The sequence below is a fragment of the Lissotriton helveticus genome, chromosome 2_1 (assembly GCF_964261635.1).
Source record: "Lissotriton helveticus chromosome 2_1, aLisHel1.1, whole genome shotgun sequence".
NCBI classification, from domain to species: Eukaryota; Metazoa; Chordata; class Amphibia; order Caudata; family Salamandridae; genus Lissotriton; species Lissotriton helveticus.
In genome coordinates, this window is record NC_136059.1 from 47,301,652 (window position 1) to 47,323,833 (window position 22,182).

The 22,182-nt window shown below is 43.0% G+C and overlaps 1 protein-coding gene across 5 annotated transcripts in view; it reads right to left on the bottom strand.

The window, feature by feature from the left end:
* The window catches only part of LOC144817695 (long-chain-fatty-acid--CoA ligase ACSBG2-like), a 607,186-nt gene that overhangs the window by 101,394 nt on the left and 483,610 nt on the right, over positions 1–22,182 (bottom strand). For all 5 annotated transcript variants that reach the window (XM_078674444.1, XM_078674446.1, XM_078674447.1 and 2 more), the window contains one exon: positions 2,149–2,313. In XM_078674444.1, coding sequence (XP_078530570.1) covers positions 2,149–2,313 — 165 coding nt within the window. The remainder of the gene's footprint in view (positions 1–2,148; positions 2,314–22,182) is intronic.

Here is a 22,182-nt window from a genome sequence, read left to right on the forward strand (position 1 = left end):
ACCCAACTGGTTGTCTCACTGTCGCAATTCCACCAATGCCCCGATAACCTCCATCAGTGCCTGACTAAGATCCATGCTTGGATGTGTGACTCCTCACTCAAGCTTAACGGTTCCAAAACAGAAATCATGATGTTAGGCCACAAAGCAGCAATTATACCCTCTTCCATCTGGCCGGCCTGTTTAGGGGACCTTCCCCCCCAAAAAAAAATAAATCAAAAGCTTAGGGGTATGGCTCGATCAGGACCTCTCTCTTAAAACACAGGCCAACAAGACAGCAGGCACCTGCTTCGGGCTACTCCGCTCTGCCCGCAAAGTTCTCCCTCTCCTCCCCCCTCACTCCAGGAGGTTACTGATACTGAAATCTAGTCTTGAGAGAACTAGACCTTGTAACACTATCTTCCTAGGAGCCCCATAAGCCACAATCAATAAGTTACAGCAAACCCAAAAGGCTGCTGCCAGGCTATTAATGGGTACTCCACTCAGATCATCAGCCAAACCTGCCCTCAAAGCGCTTCATTGGCTCCCCATGCGAGAGAGGATTATCTTTAAATCCCTTTGCATCACCCACAAAATCTTGCAAGGCAAAGGACCCCCGATTCTGAGAAACCTAGTCACTCCTTATAAACCCAATAGACCCTTGCGCTCAGACAAAGGGTTCCTGGCCTCGGTGCCCAGAATTAAGAAAGCTCGCACCGGAGGTCGCCGCTTCTCGGTGAAGGCGGCCTCACACTGGAACGCCCTTCCTCTACAATTACGCGCCGAACCTGGCCTTCTCCGCTTCCGAAAAACACTAAAAACCTTCCTTTTCCCCAATTAATCCTTCTGTCCCACTCCCCTCCCCTCAGAGTATCTCTCAATTTCAGCGCTGGGATGCCTTCTGGTAACCACGCGCTTTACAAAAACGGCATACAATACAATACATAACCAGCTCCGCTTGCAGATCACTGCACCCGCGGATCCTGAATTCTTAGGCATTCTGATACCCTGCCGGCTTAGATTCTCACCCGCCTGAAACGCATGCTACACTATCGGAAACTGGCACTCGCCGCTGGCCTCACTGCCTCTCACTGCCTCTCACTGCCTCTCACTCCAAATGAGCATGGTGGGTTCACTTATATTATCTCCTCTGCATAATGATTATCCTTTTAAGCCCTTTAGTCAATAATGATATGTTAAAATGCAAACAAGATGTGAGTATGGGAATGTTGCTGTGTAGACCTAAATTAGCCTGCCTCTGATTTTAAAGCCTGGTTACCCATGCCTCACTAACCTTGTTATTTTCTCATTTTTCCTTCCCCCTTTTATCCACCAATTCGTGTGTGTTGCTTCAATTGTACTGTATGTTTTTAATTTGTTCCTTGGCTTAAAGTTAATAATGTAATGTTATACAGGCATGAATTAAATGTCCTGAGGATGATCCCTTTATCCCTACATGGGGATCGAAACGCCGTCGACACTGCATACACTATATGCCTATGCCTGTATTATATAACATGTCGCAATAGTGTACTTCTGTTTTATCAGTCTGCAAGAATGTATTGTACGCAGTCCCTTGCCCTTGCCTGAACCCCCCTTCTGTATGTAAAACAGTTCTATATGTGGTAGTAGGACACAGGCTCTATACCACGTGAATCTTTATGGATAATTGACTACTAACCTATATATTATATATTAAATTCTGTCCAGCTGGACAAAGTTTATAGAAACTATATAGTCTATATGTTATTTCTTCGTTTAACTCACATTGTCTAGGGACCACTGTCTTTAGAAATTCTACCTGCACATTGTCAAAAAATCCTTTGGAAAATACAGTGAAGCATCATCCATTACCACAAAAACAACTTCACCGGTATATGTGTTACAGTGTGGAAATAGAAACTTCAATAAAAAGTAAACAAAGTTAGCATGAACAAGAAAGTCAGAACCGACAAATGTATTTTAGTAACAAATGCAGATGGAAAGAGTATATCAAATGTGGACAATATTGGGGAGCAATAACATGAGCTTAAATGGAAACATAATACTGATATTGCACTCTGACAGTATACATCATGAATGAATGTCTGACATATATGTCAAGTGCAATCAGATATCTGACACATACCACAGAAAGGTATTCTAAAGTGATAGTCCTCACACAAATGTTACCTTCAGTGCATCTGGCTGTGCGAAATAGGTGGCCCCTCCTTTGCAGATAGGCAACCAGATATCCAACATCTGGGCAGCAATGTGGCTTAGTGGCAGGTAGCTTACAGTCAACACATCTTCGTTCAAGTGCATCCTCTTAGCAAATGCTTTTGCCACCCATGTGATCTTCAGGGTCATGAACAGAAAAGAGAAGTGGAATAAAGATTTTGTGTTTCCAACATAGAGACAATACAAGTATGTTCCAATGATTAGTGCATGTCTTCTTTGAAAACCAAAATCACTTATAAAGAGTTCATCGTAGTTCGTCAGTAGTCACTGGAAGTATTAAAGGCCGGAATTTGTAAATTTTCTATTCCCACTCAAATTCACTATTCCCACTCCAATGTAAATAAACTTAGTGAAGGTGTAAAAAACTTAAAATGAAAATTAAATAAATCAAATATAAAACTTTTTATCTACAATATAATATTTTACAAATAAAAAATATAGAATTAACAATACACATTTTCACACTTAAGGAAATTATATAATTTTCTAAAATCTTATAACACACTAATTTAAATAACAAATTCACCTTCCAACCTGTTGGTTCAAATGTATGAAATGATTCATTCATTGGGCTTCCCCCTATGGGTAGTTTATTGCAACTATTTATGATAAAGTACTACTAATAGTCAGCCAGTCAGTTTACTTTATTCGATGCTAACAATATAAGATCATAAAAGTACAGTAAAAAAAATTCTATACATGATACACATGTGCATAAAAAGATAAACAAGATACAAACATCATAACAAACACCATTAGGGAACAGTTAGTAAAAGCCAGCTGATGGGAACAGTTTTAGAATTCATTCGGGTGTATAGTACAATTTCCTAATTCTTCGTGATTGGTTTAAAAAGGACACAGAAAAACAGACCATAGGATTAAGCAAAGATTGTAGAAAATACATTGCGACACAACATTGTTTAAAATCATATTTACGCATCAGGGGCAAAATAAATCTTTTACGTGGTTCTGCATAAAATTTGCAAAAAAAGAAAACATGTAGGTTTGATTGTGCAGAAACACCATCGCAAGGACAGAATGGCAATTCATTTATTGAGTAAATTCCAACTGGATGGGCAAACATACATGGAATAAAATTCAAACAAAATCTAATTAGAAAAAATCTGTGACGCGAGTTTGTCACAGTAAAAATATAAGATGTTGGCCCTTCCTGTATCATTGGGCGTTCTAAATATGCTTTGACTGATACTTTTGCACAGTTTGCTCTCAATCTTGGTTCAGCCCTTAATTTGAAGAAACAGAGTTTTATATCTCTTTTTGGAAAATTCACACAGTTGCTAGGGATAGAGAATAGATGTTCTAATCCTAAAGAGGAAAAAGTAGATTTAATATAGGAAATCCACGTGATCTTGTGGGCATTTTACAGGGATAGGCAGTCTTCTATTAACTTTGTGTAATATGGATAGATTCCCCTCTCCAAATGGAATGTCACAACATTATCGGAGCCAAAGCAATTGTATCGGTCACATAAGGGACATCCAATTCTGCATGAGCAATGAGACTGGAGCAACTTACGGGGAGGCCCACTAGCTTTTCCAAAATGTGTCCTCTATGACTTGTAGGGCAGATAGGTTAATGTAGCCCCAAATGCCTGCCCCGTAGGTTGCTACCGAGACTAATTATGCTGCATAAACTTTTTTTGCCATGTCAATGGGTTTTACTCCCAATTTTTTAACAAATGAATGTAGGGCAATACTGCTTCTGTCAAGTGATAAGCCTTTAGTAGGAAGCATATTTGACCATGATAATTGCCTATCAAACGTTACACCAAGGTAGGAAAAATTATCAGTATGTGCTATTTTTGGTCCTGATATATTGGGACCTTCTTATTTTTACAACCAGTACTTAAAACAAAGGACTTGGCCTCATTGGTTCTAGCCCCCGTTTTGATATATAGAATACAAAAGTATCTAATAACTTTTGAAGGGCAAAGCCTGTGCGGGCAGTTAGCACAGCATCATCAGCAGACAGGAGAATTGGAGTGCAAACATTATTAACTTTGGGGACGTCTGGTATTGAGTCCAGCAGGGGAGCTTTCACCCCATTGGTGTAAATAGAAAAATGAAATGGGGCAAGCACACAACCCTGCCTAATAGGAAAATCACTACTTTGGAAAGAGGATTGGAGGAAGACTCTCAATGCATTAATGACATTATTCTGTTTAAGCCAAAGGGCTAAAAAGGAATCATACTTTTGGGTTCATAAACATGAGGAAACTTTTAAGTTTGTCAATGTGTTTTTTGTGGTTTGTCTGTCATTCGTCCTTTCTTGACTAACTAGTTAAAATTATTTTTTCTGTGACTTATAGAGCCATTCTAACCTCCAGTAGGATGCTAGTTGGTAATGTGCTCTTGTTGAGGGCAGGATGGCAGTACATGTTATTCCCGAGGATGTTTTTTAAAGGGTGAGAGTGAGTTCCTAGGTCGTGAGCTCCCAAAAACCTAGTAAGCCAATTTCTTGTAAAGCGAACACTATTCATTGAGAACATATAGGCCTCCCCCTGGTAGCTCTGATAGAAAGCAATAGGCTTTTGCTATGAGGATAGCAAGGGGAGTACTTAAAAGAACCAAAACAACAATACAATTAAGAAACCAAGCAGTAAAACTTCCAAATAAATGTAGCTAAAATATAGTTATAGGTAATGACTAAAACAAGACCATGATCGCAGAAATTGAATCAGGGAACAGTCTCAACCCCGTATTTGGATTTGCTCAAATGAGTTGTGTAACTACTCACAACAGCCAACATATAACATATGATCTGTGTGCCACTGGTGTACAGTTTGCAACATATTACTCTGGCCCTACTAAAGAGTCAGGGATGCCAATTACAAACTAGCTTTATTACCATGTCTTAAAGGTCAGGCACATGTAAGAGATGGCAAGACATCTCCCAGGGCCCTGGCTCAATAGAAGCCAGTCAACCCAGTCCCATTTAAGCAAAGGATTTGGTAAGAACATGCAGAACGGTGAATTTCCATAAAATAAGGACATCAAGAATTAATTAAGTTTCAGAACTCACCCCTTGAAGACAGAATGCTAATGGACCCAATGATATTGGGGGGGGCGACCTCTCTGACTTATAAGAAAATCATATACAAATCACCAAATTCAATAGACTCCTTGAGAGAGGCATGGGAGGCAGACCTAGGACTCTTGGAAGAGGACGACTGGAAGGAGGCAGTTCAGTCTCCTTGGGAAGTAGCTATAAGGGCCTGATTTTGACTCATTCAGCTACGTATCTTCCATAGGTCCTACTGTGGAAAAGTAAATTTTGCCATGTTCTGTGTCCCTACGTGTCATTCATCATATGTTATGTGTGCATGATTAAATATGCATATGCACTCCCCATGTCCGATTAATGACGCAATTACAGTTGTGTCCACCTCTAGTATGCCAGTTTCCAGTCCTCGTGAATACTACGAATATCAGGCCTATGTAAAGCTACGTTGCCACGTTTCTCAGTGTGCACGTTATTCCATTATAAAGTCCCCGTTTCTAGGCCTCAAAAGGGCCCGGACACCAGATTCAGCTCCTGTCTCCTGAAGCCTCGCTGAGGAGCGATACAGCCCCCACCTGTATCCTCGACCCTTCACTTACTTCCTGCCTCGCAGTGCCCGGCCCAGCCTGGCTCAGTCTCTGAGTCTGCCAAGAATATGTTATAGTTCCAGTTATCAGTTCAGCCCTCCTTCTCTGCATTCCTAAGCTACTGAACTGCATCAATAGTTTCCGTCATTGTCTAGCCTTCACGTCTCCACGTTAGAGAAATACTGCATTTAATAGTCATTTAATATTCTTCATCACGCACTACATGTAGAATAATGCATGGTCCAGTCTTAGAATCAAGTTAGCCTTTCCCCTCTTGACTTATAGTTTATATCAACATGTTCTCTAAACATCAGATACTAGATACTGTTTAGGTACATGTCGCTCCGACCCTCCAGACTTCAGTCTCTGCTCCTAGCACAGAGTTCATAGCCCCCAGCTTCTCCTAGTGATACGTCATTGCCAGTTTGCGCGCACCACTAGGTTAGAGGTCCCGGCTCCCCAGGTAGCCCCCTCCAATGTTTCCGCCCCATTAATGACATATTCTGTTACGTCTGCACCACATGTCTATGTATACGCCCAGTTACACCTCTTTTCCCCCCTTATCTTTCGCGACTGCTACGCGTCACGCCTACTGCAATGTAATGCTATGTGTTTGCGTTATGTATATATGTTCATGTATTGTTATTAAAAGTCAGCGCGCTCATCCCAGATCCAGCCCCAGCAGCTGCTGGGCCCTGCCATCCTATTCCTATGCAGGTCGTCCTGTTCCTGTCCTTATGCTGTATTAAACCTGCAAAACTCCTACTACCTCGAATCTTGACTCTTATTTATTGAGCTATCTGTTATGATATATGTCTAGTCAAAAATAGGGTATTATTTATTTATTTACCACATAATGGCGCCCGAATAGGGACTTGACCTTTCCCCACGCGTCGGTGAAGCCACGCCGACCCCCTGACCCTCTGCAGTCGTGACGGAACTCTTCTGCGCAGTGGCAGATATTTCTGCTCAAGTATCCCTCAGGCCCACGGAGGAGACGGAGGAGGCGGTCCAGCATCCAGACAAGACGGTGGAGGAACGCGGCGAGTCCCGACCAGAGCCCAAGCCAAGAGTCCAAGGTCCGAGGTATCCGGAGGTCCACCCGTAACTGAAGTCCGAAGTCCGAAGTTTGTCGTCCGTCGTCGTAGCAGTCCAGTCCAGTCTGAGGCCTTCCGTTCTTGCTGCCCGGTGAGTACCGTTACTGGGGTGGTATCTAGACAGGGTCCATTTAATTGACTCTGGTCTGTGGGTTGGTGGTACACAGACCCACAAACGAAGTGTCCACTTCGGTGGATGCGGGTCCTGACGTGTCTCTTTATGAGACCGGTAAGTTTCGTACTGTTTCAGCAGTGCATCTAGTTTCTGTTCTAGTCAGTTTCTGTTCTCGAGAAAATTTATGTGTTCTGTTCTCAGTATTTCCAGGTAGTATTCTGTTCGAACTGATTATTTTAAATGTTTTTCATGTATTTTAATGTCGTGGTATGAATGGGGTATAAGTATCGTGTTCATTGTGTATTGTATTGTGTCTAGATTACAGTTCAGTCATGCCCATATTTTCCAAGTTACGTCAGTTAAAAACTAGAAAGGGTCTGCTGGAAGCAGCAGTTCCCGTCCCGCCCAGGGACAGTCCAGGTCACTTTATGTATCAGAAACATGGCATAAGTGCCATATTGTATCTAGATTTATGGGTAGAGTATACCAAACAGTTAGAAGAAAAGTATAGATGGCCCGTATCAGGTACGTGGGATGCCGAGTGCATCATGAGAGTAGAGGAGGCATTATGGAAAAAGAAAGCCAGACAGTCACAGAAAGATGCCATCGAGCTATGGCGCAAAGAAGCTCATAAAAGAACTGAAAAGGAAATCAGAAAATCAGAATTAAGTAGGGAATCCTTAGAACGAGCCCAAGAAAAAGAATTAATCGAGATAGGTGAACAAGTCAAAGCCGAACAGTCAGACAGACAGAGGAATGCCCTCATTAAGGGTATGTATCCTCTTCTTGCCGAGGGCTTGCCAAAAGCGACCCCGGAGGCATCCAGTAATTTCCCGCCACCACTAGTTCCGACCAAGCTACGTCACAAACAGACCGCAGCTGATATTTTTATTTCGTCCTATTTGGACGACACAGTCCCTGAATATGTAAATCCTGTTCGCGCTCCGCCAGTCCCAGTAAATCAGGCACATCCTGCTTCTCCAGACACCGGGACACCCCATGCAGTACCTGCTACGGTACCCCCGGTCCAGCCAGCATTTCAATTTCCCGCTCCGCCACGAAGAATATCAGTCGACGATTCTAGTTTAGGGGCCGCAGGAGGAGGTCTTCCTCAAACCCCGCCGCCATACAAGCGTTTATCAGCACTCGAATTACATGCTCAAGCATCACAGCGTACTCCTAAAAGTAATAAGTCGGTTGCAGAGATCAGGCAAACCCTTGGCGAATGTGCCTATGACCCAGTTCCAGGCGAGTTTAATATGGTTTTATATTCCGTACGCGTAAGGAGGGTGACCGAGTATCTAGTCACCCTACCCAATATGAAAGAAGATCTAGACAGGATATATCGTTTCATCCGTACAGAGGATGACCCACAAAGTATTAGTGATGCCATGTCTCAAAGGAAAGCCGAGATTCAGCGCATGATATTAAAGTTCTTAATTAACTGTCTAATAAGAGAACAGGATCATCCGTCTAAAGACCCGGAAGAAATGAAAACTCTGACAAAGTGGAGTGATAATATAGCCGAAGGAAAGCACAATACCATTGGTGCCATGGAAAGTATGTACAAGAAAATCCGTAGAGAAATAATAAAGATACACGAACAACGTAAAGCAGCACAAGTAAGCGAGAAAGAAAGTAACTCTGATACTGAAGAGGTAGAGGACGAGAATACCGCCAGAATAGCGTATGTAGGAAGATCTAGATTTCCAGATCGCCATTTACGCCTAGAACACAAGTCAATTTTCCATCATTCAGCACCAGAACAAGGTTCTCTAGAACAAGTATTCCAAGCTACCGATTACATTCTGAAATCACGAATCGGTTACAGTGAGTTAAGTACCATGCATGAACAAGAACTAGCCCGATCAGCAGTCCGATGGATTACTGATTCTACCACTTTTCCAGACGAAATAGTGGCACAAATGTTTCTGAAAATGCCCCCAGCCGAGCAGCGATTGGTGGGTATGTATATGATTCAGCACCTCATTACTCTGTATGAGGGTCAGCACTCTGATCCAGGTCCGTTACACGATATCCTGAACGAGTTACTCCAGTATAGATGGAGAGGTCTAGGTACCGACTTAATTAGTGTCATTCTAGAACAGCGCCACAAATACCGAACGTTTCTGAACCCGCATTTTGTTCATGTCTCACCCCCAGAAAGTAAACCATTTTACATAGAAAGACAGAACCCGTTACGAGAAGTGCATCCAGTTAAGTCAGAGGACGGTGAAATGCAACGAGTGTTTGTTTACACTCCGATTACAAAGATGGAACTCCTCGAGATGAAGAAATTAATTCCCTGTCATGACAAAGATCCAGCAGGGTTCCATAGAGAATTAAAAGACATGCTCCGTATGGGAGAATACACTTACCCAGATATCATTAAAATGTTAAAGGTCCTGTTGCCCGCCGGGGTGTATGAAAAGCTCAAAGAGAAAGAATGGGAGGTGGGAGAGAAAAAGATAGATTGGACAGTTCTAGAAGCCGAAGACAAGGCACGAGTACCAGGTACTGGTCTAGGAGAGAAATGTAAAGAATTACCAGAATTATTGATTCAAGTTTTACCCAGATTATTGACAACTAGAAAAGAAGACTGGGATGCAATCTCAGCCTGTAAACAGAAACAAGATGAAGATATTAGTGATTTTTATTCTAGGTTTGAAAAGTGCTTCAGCATCAACAGTGGTCTCAAGACAAGTAGTGAGTCGTACCCTCACCTTTTCGTTACTAAATTAGTCGAGAATTCAAGCCCACAAGTTAAAAATCGAGTTTTGAAAGTCGAAAGCACCTGGCAAGCTAATACTCCGTCCCAGATGCTTCAGATGCTCCAGTATCACCAGAATAGAATCAGGGAAGAGCAAGAACACGAGAGAAAACGTATGAAAGACACGAAAATGAAAGTGCTAGTTGCACAATCTGTTCCTCAAGACAGTCAGAAGAGGGGTCCGAATCAAGCCAGTCATCCTGCAGCTCCCGTTAAAGGGAACTGCAATTATTGTAAACAGCCAGGTCATTTTATAAATGAGTGTGCAGTTCTGAAACACAACATAGCTACTGGTAAGACTAAAGAAAGACCACGTCCGCCTAGACAAGAACAAGTTTCACAGACTCCTCAGCCACAGAATGCACAACTGATAGTTACAGTACCGCAGCCTATTGCTGCAACACAGCACGTTACATCGCAGATGTACCAGTATGCACAGTCTGAATATCCAGAGTACCAGCAGTATTCATGAAACAGCCTAGAGAGGGAGGTAGGCTTGCCTCTCATCGAGATACCTGTAGATCAAGAGGGTCCCTATGTTCACAGTCAAGTATTAGGGAAAGACAGAAAGTTTTTGATTGATACAGGGGCAAGTAGGACCACAATTAGTCACGCCGAAGTTCCAGGGGCTCCGCTCTCAGGCTCAAGAAATGTTTCCCTTGGATTTTCAGGAAAACCTATCATAAATGAGATTTCAAAGCCAGTTACTCTAGAAGTAGGTCCATTGTCCCGCACTACTGATCTGTTACTTACTAAGTCATGTCCAGAAAACCTATTAGGCATTAAAACACTGAAAGAGTTAGGTGCAGTTATATGCTGTTCCCCAGAGGGAATACGATTGTTCCTACGTGACTTCAAGGGTCACTATGTATTACGAGATTTTGATTCAAGACTGTCTAATGTTCCGCAGCATTTATGGGCGCAAGGTCCAACTGATGTAGGTTACATGCAAATCACACCCCATCGTGTGACTCTCAAACCAGGTGTAGTGTTACCACGAATCAGACAGTACAGATTGCCACCCGAGGCTGTAGCAGCCTTATCCAAAATTATTGACGAGCTCATGGCTCAAGGAGTAGTTGTAGAAACTGACTCCAATGTATGTAATTCTCCGATCATTCCAGTCATGAAACGTACTGATCCAAATGCACCCCCAGTATATCGATTAGTGATTGATTTACGAGAACTTAACAAATGTATTATTCCTCAGTACCCAGTTGTCCCAGATATCTCTTCCCTATTGACAGCCATTGATTCCGAAGCCATGTTCTTTACAGTAATCGATCTTAAGAATGCATTTTTTAGTGTTCCCATCCATCCAGACAGCCAGTTTCTTTTCGGATTCTGTTTAAATGGAAGGAGCTATATGTTTACACGAGCTCCTCAAGGTTTCACAGAAAGTCCTAGTATTTACAGTCAAGCACTTAAGAGACAACTTGATAACATTCACATGCCAACTGACACTGCCCTGCTCCAGTATGTCGATGATCTACTGATCACAGCCCGTTCCGAACGTGACTGCGAGCGAGCGTCACTGACGGTGTTGTATTTCCTAGCCGAGATGGGGCACAAGGTGTCCCCTTCGAAGCTTCAATTCTGTGTCCAGCAAGTGGTCTACTTAGGACACTTACTGTCCAAGAGGGGTAGGCAGTTGACACCAGACCGCATCCAGTTGATAGCGAGTCTTCCTCAGCCCAGGACCCAGAAGGAGGTACGTGCTTTTATTGGCCTCACTTCTTACTGCAGACAATGGATTCCTCAGTATGCATTTCTAGCCAAGCCACTGATACAGTTAACGACACAGGAGGCAGCCGTATCGACTGTCCTCCCTTGGACATCTGAACATACACTTAGTTTCAACGAGTTAAAGAAAGCTTTATGCCAAGCTCCAGTTCTAGCCACACCGAACTACAGTAAGCCTTTTACACTTTTCGTCACTGAACGCGAAGGTACAGCATTATCTGTTCTCACACAAGATCAAGCAGGACAATACAAGCCATGTGCTTATTTTTCTAGCACATTAGATCCTGTAGCCCAGGCTTTGCCTGCGTGCCTCAAGTCAGTTGCAGCCACAGCACTAGCTATCAGACAAAGTGATTCCATAGTCTTAGGACACTCCCTGACAGTACAAGTTCCACACTCCGTGGAAGTTCTTTTGAATAGAACACAAACACAGCACTTGACAATTGCACGTTTAACAGGTTATGAATTGACAATGTTCCAGCCACACATAGAAATCAGACGCTGCAACATCCTGAACCCTGCTACATTGTTACCATCAGCTAAATCAAATCCTGACCCACATGACTGTGTGGAAGTAGTCAACATTACGACAAAGCCAAGACAAGACCTGACAGACATTCCGTTACTAGATCCCGACCTGACACTTTATGTGGACGGTTCATGTATGAGAACAAGTACAGGAGAACTAGTCGCCGCGTATGCAGTGACTACTGACACTGAAGTTATTGAGACACACCGTATTGACACTCTGTCCGCTCAAGCAGCAGAGCTAGTTGCTCTGACACAAGCCTGTATACACGCTAAGAACTTGAAAGTTAATGTTTACACAGATTCACGTTATGCATTTGGAGTCGTACACGACTTTGGAGTGCTCTGGCAGGAGAGAGGTTTCATGACTTCTCATGGAACAAAGATTCAGCATGGTCTCCTTATCCAAGCTCTGTTAGATGCCATACACTTACCGACATCTATTGCTATCATGAAGTGCAAAGCACATACGAAAGTCACTGACATTATTTCCCAAGGTAATGATCTAGCAGATCGCACAGCCAAGCTTACAGCACAGACTCCAGACATTCAAGTTAATCCGACACAGACACAAACTCCAGATCTGACTACATGTATGACAGTTAAGGACCCTACACAAGATGTCATAGATATCCAGTTACATGCTACTCCCGAAGAAATCAAGAAATGGTCCGAACAAGGAGGGGTCCAGACAGATCAAGGATGGTTAACGAAGGGTAGAGCCACATGGTTTCTCCCCGACTCTATGGTTCAAGTCATTATTAATACCGCACATAGTCCAGCACATTTAGGAGAAAAAGCTATGTTAGACAGTATCCAGAACATTTGGTTCAACAAGCATTTACGAGCTGCAGCCAAGCAGAAAGTCCGTACCTGTATGATATGTTGTCAGTTTAATCCAGGTAAAAGTGTCCCGGTGGAACAAGGTGGATTCCAGCCCCCTGACCACCCTTTTGAAGTCCTCCAGATGGATTATATTCAGATGGAGCGATGTCGAGGTTTCAAGTATGTCCTTGTAGTTGTATGCTCTTTGTCCAGGTGGACAGAAGCATATCCAGTCCCAGATTACACAGCCGCAACCACTGCCAAGCAGTTGGTTCGTGAATTCTTTCCTCGTTATGGACTCCCTAGAGTCGTATATTCTGATAACGGCCAGCCATTCTCCTCAGAGTTAATGAAGCACGTTTCCCTTTTGTTAGGGTACCAGTGGAAGTTCCATTGTGTACGCCATCCTGAAGCAGCCGGTCTCGTTGAGAGACATAATCAGACCCTGAAAATCCGAATCGCCAAAGTATGTAAAGAAAAAGGTGTGGACTGGCTAGTAGCTCTGCCAGTTGCTTTATTTTATATGCGCATGGTCGCACATTCCAGATCAGGTCTGTCCCCGTACGAGGTCGTATTCGGCCGCCCCCCAAATATGTGGGGTACTCCTAGACCCCGAAGTATTACCGATGTTTCAAGTAATATGCTGACAGATTACCTAGCTTCCTTGATGTCTGCCCTCAACTCATGTCGTTCACAGGTTGCTGCCACATTTCCAGACAATACCGAGGTGGCACCGCATGAAATCGTTCCAGGATCCATGGTGATGGTCCGCAACTTTGACAGATCAAGTCAGCTGGAGCCTCGTTGGAAAGAGCCCCGACAGGTCCTCCTCACCACCCGTACAGCCGTGAAGTTGGAAGGACGCAAGGGCTGGGTGCACCTTTCTCATGTTAAACTTTTTAATGGACTAAAACCCGTCTTTAAGAACATTTCCCAGGATTTGAAGGATTGCCAAAATATTGCTCTCAAGGACTGTCCCGCAAATGACATTGATTCAAAACCCCCCCTGTTAGAGAAAACTCCACAGCAGGAGTATAAACAGAAACTACGGTCTAGTAAATTAAGTCAGCCAGTTTGATTGTCTAAGTCCTCCCCTAGGTGAAACGGTTAGACTGTTTCTGACATGTATAAAATAGACCCCCATAGTGAGAGAGTTAGTCAAAACTCAATCCGATGTATCGTTTTTCTATGTTTCATATTATTTTCCAGCCTTATGATTTCCTGTACCAGTTATGCATTTTACCTATGTTTCCCAGTTTCACATGTAAATAAGTCTGCTAATGCTACAGTAGAGCACACGTTTAGTGATCTGCCTCCTCACGAGCTGTCCTACCGCCTCGCTATGCGTAATAATTCATTTATCCGCATGTTACATTACTCACACCAGACCAGCAATGCCACTAATTGTTGGGTGTGTGGTCGACTCCCCCCTTTCCAGATGCCGAAGGGAGTTCTGCCACTTTTTCCTTATCCTTTTTCACATAATGGTTCGTGTGGAGCATGGTCCACGTTAACGTCATCCTCAACAGATATGTCTTTTCTTAACAGTACATGTTTTCCAGACAAGCAAGGTCTCCCTCACCGAACAGGTTTAGATCTAGAAAATGAAGTGTACAATTTAGGTAACTATTCGTCGAATTTTATGGTCCTGAATGTTCAGTCTGATACTACTCCAGACTCACCTGCTATTTCAGTATTACCAGTCAAAGGCGAATTATGTGTTCGTAATTATGGTTCTGTACATGTAGGACATAGTGATTGTACTACTATTGTCAAGTATAGTGACAGTGGGAAATCTATTTTTAAAGCTTCACGTCATTCTTATTTTGTTTGTGGTCAAACTGCATATGTTCGTCTGCCCCTCGATTGGGAGGGAACCTGTTACATTGCCTTCCTACTGCCACCTGTTTTCCTAGCCCCACCTGACTACCATAGGAATTCCTACCTAGTACATACTAGACACAAGAGAAATCTCCCGATTGTCGACTATACTGAAACTGCTGCAGAACAATTCATTGATATTGATAAAGGTGTTTTCCCTTATTTAGGTACAGTTGTAAATAGTAAGCTAATCCGTAGGTTAACAAGAACCCTTGAAGCTGTAGTAGATGAGACTGCCTCCGCTCTAGGTAACTTAACCGAAGAGCAATCTGCTATGAGATTTGTCGTTTTACAGAATCGTCTCGTCCTTGACGTCATACTGGCCGATAGGGGCGGAGCCTGTAGAGTCATCGGATCTAGTTGCTGCATTTTCATTCCAAATAACGCGCCGTCTGTTTATTCAGCTATAACCAGACTCCATAAAATTGCCCATCTGATACACCAAGATCCAGGCACCTGGACATGGTCCGGTTGGTTCTGGAATATAATTTCCGCATGGGGATGGAAAGTCTTGTCCTTTCTAGGTATCGCAGTAGCGATCATATTCAGCTGCTGCCTCTGTATACAATGTGGCCCTGCGATTTGCGGCATTTGTGCTACCTCTTGTATTCCTAGTCCCAAGCCCCGTTCTAAATCCCGTTCCAGGATAATTCGAGACGAGCAAATGATACTGTATGAAATGATAGATGGTATCATGAATATTGATGTTTCCTGATGGAAACGTAGTGACAAGGAGGGAATGTGGAAAAGTAAATTTTGCCATGTTCTGTGTCCCTACGTGTCATTCATCATATGTTATGTGTGCATGATTAAATATGCATATGCACTCCCCATGTCCGATTAATGACGCAATTACAGTTGTGTCCACCTCTAGTATGCCAGTTTCCAGTCCTCGTGAATACTACGAATATCAGGCCTATGTAAAGCTACGTTGCCACGTTTCTCAGTGTGCACGTTATTCCATTATAAAGTCCCCGTTTCTAGGCCTCAAAAGGGCCCGGACACCAGATTCAGCTCCTGTCTCCTGAAGCCTCGCTGAGGAGCGATACAGCCCCCACCTGTATCCTCGACCCTTCACTTACTTCCTGCCTCGCAGTGCCCGGCCCAGCCTGGCTCAGTCTCTGAGTCTGCCAAGAATATGTTATAGTTCCAGTTATCAGTTCAGCCCTCCTTCTCTGCATTCCTAAGCTACTGAACTGCATCAATAGTTTCCGTCATTGTCTAGCCTTCACGTCTCCACGTTAGAGAAATACTGCATTTAATAGTCATTTAATATTCTTCATCACGCACTACATGTAGAATAATGCATGGTCCAGTCTTAGAATCAAGTTAGCCTTTCCCCTCTTGACTTATAGTTTATATCAACATGTTCTCTAAACATCAGATACTAGATACTGTTTAGGTACATGTCGCTCCGACCCTCCAGACTTCAGTCTCTGCTCCTAGCACAGAGTTCATAGCCCCCAGCTTCTCCTAGTGATACGTCATTGCCAGTTTGCGCGCACCACTAGGTTAGAGGTCCCGGCTCCCCAGGTAGCCCCCTCCAATGTTTCCGCCCCATTAATGACATATTCTGTTACGTCTGCACCACATGTCTATGTATACGCCCAGTTACACCTCTTTTCCCCCCTTATCTTTCGCGACTGCTACGCGTCACGCCTACTGCAATGTAATGCTATGTGTTTGCGTTATGTATATATGTTCATGTATTGTTATTAAAAGTCAGCGCGCTCATCCCAGATCCAGCCCCAGCAGCTGCTGGGCCCTGCCATCCTATTCCTATGCAGGTCGTCCTGTTCCTGTCCTTATGCTGTATTAAACCTGCAAAACTCCTACTACCTCGAATCTTGACTCTTATTTATTGAGCTATCTGTTATGATATATGTCTAGTCAAAAATAGGGTATTATTTATTTATTTACCACACTACACCTCAAGATAGTGTCTGTATCGGTCGGGCCACTGTGTATCGGGATACTGTGCCAGAGGGTGTGTTGTAGAAGGCTCCTTGTTTCATATCATTTGGGAGTGTGGTTACATACGCAGCTCCTGGAGGGAGGTCACACGAGTCACGTCTGATGTCACTGAATTGGAGATCCCAGTAGAGCCACTTTGGGTCCAACTCTGTGTGACGGGCAAGGCATAATGGCCCAAATACATAACAATATAGCTTAAGGTGGCGGCAATAGTTGCAAAACGGAACATAGCCAAGATGTGGAGGGGCGAGCCGTCCATCGGAACTGTTGGAATGGGAGGATGACTTAGATTGGTGCTGCAGGGCAGAGAAAGTGATACATAAGACCAGAGCATGCCCTCGTAAATGGGACAAGATCAGGAGTGGGTGGAGAGCATACAGGGCTGTAAAGATACAGGCCCCTTGCTGCTAGTATGAAGTTCACCTAGGCAGGGAAATACATACTGTAAAATTCCTAGGGCAACTTCAAAAGCTACTTAATTATACCTGATGGAGGTAAATGTGAAAGAAGAAAACTAACACTCTAATTAGAAAAATACAAACATATATTTTTGTAAATAATATCTCTGAATGTTGTTCATTATATACAATTTCAGGACAGAGAAGTCACAATTATATATTATATTCTTTGGAACTCCCTTCCTTTAGCCCTGCGCAAAGAGGAGAACTATGCCAGTTTTAAGAAACAAGTTAAAACCTGGCTGTTTAATAAATAACTGTTTAAACAAATAGCGGTCAATGTGTTGTCAGCAGTTGCTTTCTGTGCCTTGTTCTTTTAGCCATGGCGCCGGGAAACCCTTTGTGGGTATCTGTGCGCATTACAAATGCAAAAATAAATAAATAAAAAATAAATAAGGCCACATACACCCTACATTCATCCACCTATCCATACATACACATCATAAACATGATTGAATTGTTCATAATGATCAATGATTTAAATATTTCTGATATACAATAAATTCATACAAAGGAAAAATAAAATTTCCAGTTATGACAGCATAATAATATGATTATTTAGTTACACAATAGATGGGCACAAACACATAGATACGAGATGCGGCAAAAAAAGGATGTGCTGAAATATTTTATAAGAAGAGGAAATATGTATGCAATAAGCAAAAAAATATTACGCTTTGAGGCTCATTTAGAGTCTAGCGGTAATGTTATGTTAGGGAGGACGAAAGTTTGCAATAGTGCAGTATTAATGCATATTTTCCTATTCTCAAGCTTTGTTAGAGGAGTGGTATTACTCCACTTGTGCTGTGGCTCACCAAGGAAATGCTTTGAATGGTTGCAGCAGCAGAGAGAAAACAAGGCAGTGGTAACAATGAAGCCACTAGTTATTTTTTTATTTATAAAATGTGTTGATTTATAAAATGTATAAAGCGCTCAGCTATCCCATTGGGCTTTAATGACGCTACATCATCGGGATGAGTGTGTATCCAATGTATCTATTTTCTTCTATGTTTTCTGGACTAGAGTTAGGAGAGTAAAGCAGTGTTTCTTAGACCAGGGTTAAAATACTATAGGGCATATTACCAAGCTATCTCCGGAGTACGAGGACGGTGCAACAGGTACAAGGCAGGCTCTGACCAGAAAAGCTGGTCAACCCTTTACCGCTTCACTCCTGGAAGCATTGGCTGCAAAATCTAAGCGCATATAGGTTGGTGGGTGAGGGCTTCATGAACTCACCAACGAGGTGCCCATGACAAATCTAATCAGAGTCCTAACAATATTGGTCATATTTAAGCTAGTCTCTTTTGATAACATGCATATTACCAAGCACCTGTCGCCACCACAATGTCACTTTTTGTGACGGTGTGGTGGTGATAGGGTCAGCGCCCTATTACCAAGGCAGCGTTAAACCACATAACATGGCTAAAAGCCGCGTTAAGTGGCTTAACGCTGCTTTGGTAATAGGGCCCCTTTCACGCTAAAATTAGCGTGAAAGGGGGCGTGCAGTGGGTGTTGTGGTGGGCATTCCACTACGACGCTGCCGCCTATTATCAGGAGAGTCAATAATAGGTGGCAGCGCCAAACTTAAGACCAGGAAAATCCTGGCCTTAAGATGGTGAAATGAGGAGAAATGCCTAAATTCTCCTCGTTTTTGCTTTTTCTATGTGTGCTGCCTTGTGCAGCACACATGGAAAAAGCAAAAGGTAATGGTTTGTTTATGAAGCGGAAGGTGTCTCTTCCTGTACATAAACAAACTTTTTTTTTAAATGCTATTTTGTAACTTACATGTGTGCTGCATGAAGCAGCACACATGTAAGCTACAAAATGGAATTTTAGGTTTGTTTATGTGCAGGAAGGGCAAAAGGGAGTGCAGTGTAGAATACAAAACAATTTTGAAGATTGAGAAAAGAACCTATTCGAGAAGTACGTGTGAGTGGCAGCGTCATGACTGTTAGTACCTGGAGTTCAATAAGGAGCTAGAGAGATTGTCCAGGGAGTTTATGAAGTGCGGTCTCAGTGATAGATTATACACACCCAGGGAAGGTAGTGGTTCCCTTAGGCCTCAGGTGACTAGAATATCTGCTCCAGTTCAGGACAAAACAAAAATAAAAAAGTCCTGTCAACCATTACTTCTTCAACAAATTTCACATTTAATTTTTCCAGACCTTATCTGCTATCAAATAAAAACACTCCACTATTTTCACTGCAACTTCTTTACCCTTTTGACCAACACAATTCATCCTTATCTGTACAACTAATGATTTTTCCTTCTCGTCATCACTATTATTCCTCTTTATCTCCAAAACTTATTTTTCTCTCTTTTCCTTACCATCGTTATCTCATTATTATTTTACTCTCCTAACAAGCTGTATCTCTTGATTGTTTAACTCTCCTCACCAGCTGTATCTCTTTAACTGTTTTTACACTTCTCGACAACCTTTCCAGGCCTTCACTTTGTCAGTTATTTTTTCCCTAGGTCTGGGCGGAGCACGCTGAGTTTCTCTCCACGGAATTCGGAGGAGTTACAAAAACTCCGCAAGATTTGCAGAATTCTACAAACGGGCAGAAATAGGCATGTTGAGATTTAGCGCCGGGAGCTCGTTCTGCGCTGAAAAATTAGCGTGAACGACACCACGCGGCACAGCAAAGGGCACAGCTTTTCAAGTTGATTTGTCTGCCACTCGAGTAGATTTTCTACTCAAGCAGCAACTTTCTCACTGCGGAAGTTCGCGACTGCCCGCGTTGGAGAAATCAGCCTGGGTGACATCCTTATGGCCAAAAAAGGTGCTAAAGAGAGTCAAATCTTGCTCGCCAACTTACCATTTTCAGGCTGCATACAAAAAAAAAACCTCTGCATCGGTTGGTGGAATCTGGCCCGGAACCCTGTATTACAAGCACAATGCGGAGGAACCAAAGTTCCGCCAATCCCAACGGTGGAGTGGAATATATCGCCCATCCCTAGTTTTTCCCTGCTCCTCTCTCACTAGCCCTTGCCAAAAAAGTTCCTGTTAGAAAAAAAAAATCCAGAGGCATAGCCATAAATAGAATAGTTCAGCAGGCACCGAGCACCGGGGCCCAGGGGTGTGAGGAGCCCACTGCACTTGAATTCTGGATGTTTTTTGCTATCAAACCAGGGAATGAGAGGCTTTCTTTCACTACTCACATTAAGGCCCATGGCACCCTCGCTACATCACTGCTGTACTCCCCACATCGCAGTTCTCTCCAACCTTAATTTCACTCCCTGCCTACTCACCCTTTACTACGGTCTTCATGCTGCCACTGTCAAGTGTTGTAATGTAAAGTGCAATGACACAGACTGTACGGGTAGAGCATGGCTACAAATATATATATATATGTACATGTGTGTGTGTGTGTGTGGTGTGCATTTGTGAGAAAAAATAATAATTTATTACATTCAGGGCCAGATGTAGGTCGGTCGGTAACGGCCGAAAATCGGTATTTTCGGCCGTTACCGACCGGTATTTGAGAAATGGTATGTAGGGCCCTTATTTTACAGAATCTGTAAATTTACCGATCGGTAAATTTACCGATTCTGTAAAATACTGAATCGGTATTTTTACCGATTCGGTAAATTTAATATGTAGGTGGGACTCTTCTGAGTCCCACAAGCCTTACCAAATCGGTATTTTACCAACAAATTCAATTTGATGGTAAAATACCGATTCCGGTGTGCATGCACATGTGTGCATGCACACCTGTGCCATATGACAGGCAGACCTGCCCTTAGGGCATGTATGCCTGCCACATGGCACCCGAGCCTGTTTTGGGGAGCTAGAGGGTGTCAAAGTGACACCCCCTGCACCGTTGTGAAATTCGGTATTTACCGATTCGGTAAATACTGAATCGGTAATGCCCATTCATTCCTATGGGCTTCAAAGCCCAGAGGAATGAATGGGCATTACCGGTCGGTATTTACCGAATCGGTAAATACTGAATATTTCCGATTCGGTAAATGCACATCTGGATTTACCTACATCTCCCTCCTTCTATTTTACCGATTCATAAATACCGAATCGGTAAAATTCTGTATTTATGAGTCGGTAAAATAGATTTACCTACATCTGGCCCTCAGTTTGGTAAAAAGTGAAGAAGGCAAGTTTGCTTTCCAATGTTTCAACAATGCTGTGAGTGGAAGTCCATCAGAGGTGTTATTGGAGTCACGTTCAGTATCACAGCGTCTACACCTTCAATCTTATAATGAGGTCTGGATTAGATTTTCATTGCATGTTGTGTGCTAACTGTTACGGGCGCCTCAGTCTCTACAACCGTCTCTCAAGGATAATTGGCAACAATTATTTTTTCTGGTCACGCCTCTGCCCAAGTTGTAATTTGCGCCAATTATCGCGACCACCCTGTCCCAGTGGAAGGGGAGGCGCTGTCATCTAGAAATTCAATCTTGGATTGCTAGCTTATTTAAAAACAAGTTAAGGACACCTGATGGCCTCAGCCAGAATCCTGCTTGCTTCATGGCATTCACAAGACTCTTGACTGAGCCAGTATTCGATTTTTAAAAACTAGATTTATGATACTGGAACCAAGGATTGAGTTAACGCCCCTTCTCAGTGCATAGGGACATTTTATAACCAGTAAACTAGTTTGATTCTCTTGAATTTGGTGTGATACTACATTGTCTTAGAAGCAGCATAGGAAAAGAGTGGCTGCAATTCTGAGGCGGGCAGCAGTCTCTGCCACTAGATGTAAACAAAGAACAGGGGGGCAGTCACTGAGTTACTACATGTATATGGAGTAAAGGCCGTTCAGCTGCGATTTAAGGAGATGAAATTAGGGGCTACATAGATCCCTCTATGCTTCAAAAAATTGGGGACATGTTTCTCAGGGCATTGTTGCGGCTGGGGCGGTGAACGCCTTCAGCATCATAGTATTTGGAATTGGGTATTGGACCTGTAGGAGAGTAGAGTCTGCTTCCTATTGTTACCCCCACTTTTTGCTGTGTTTCACTGGTTTT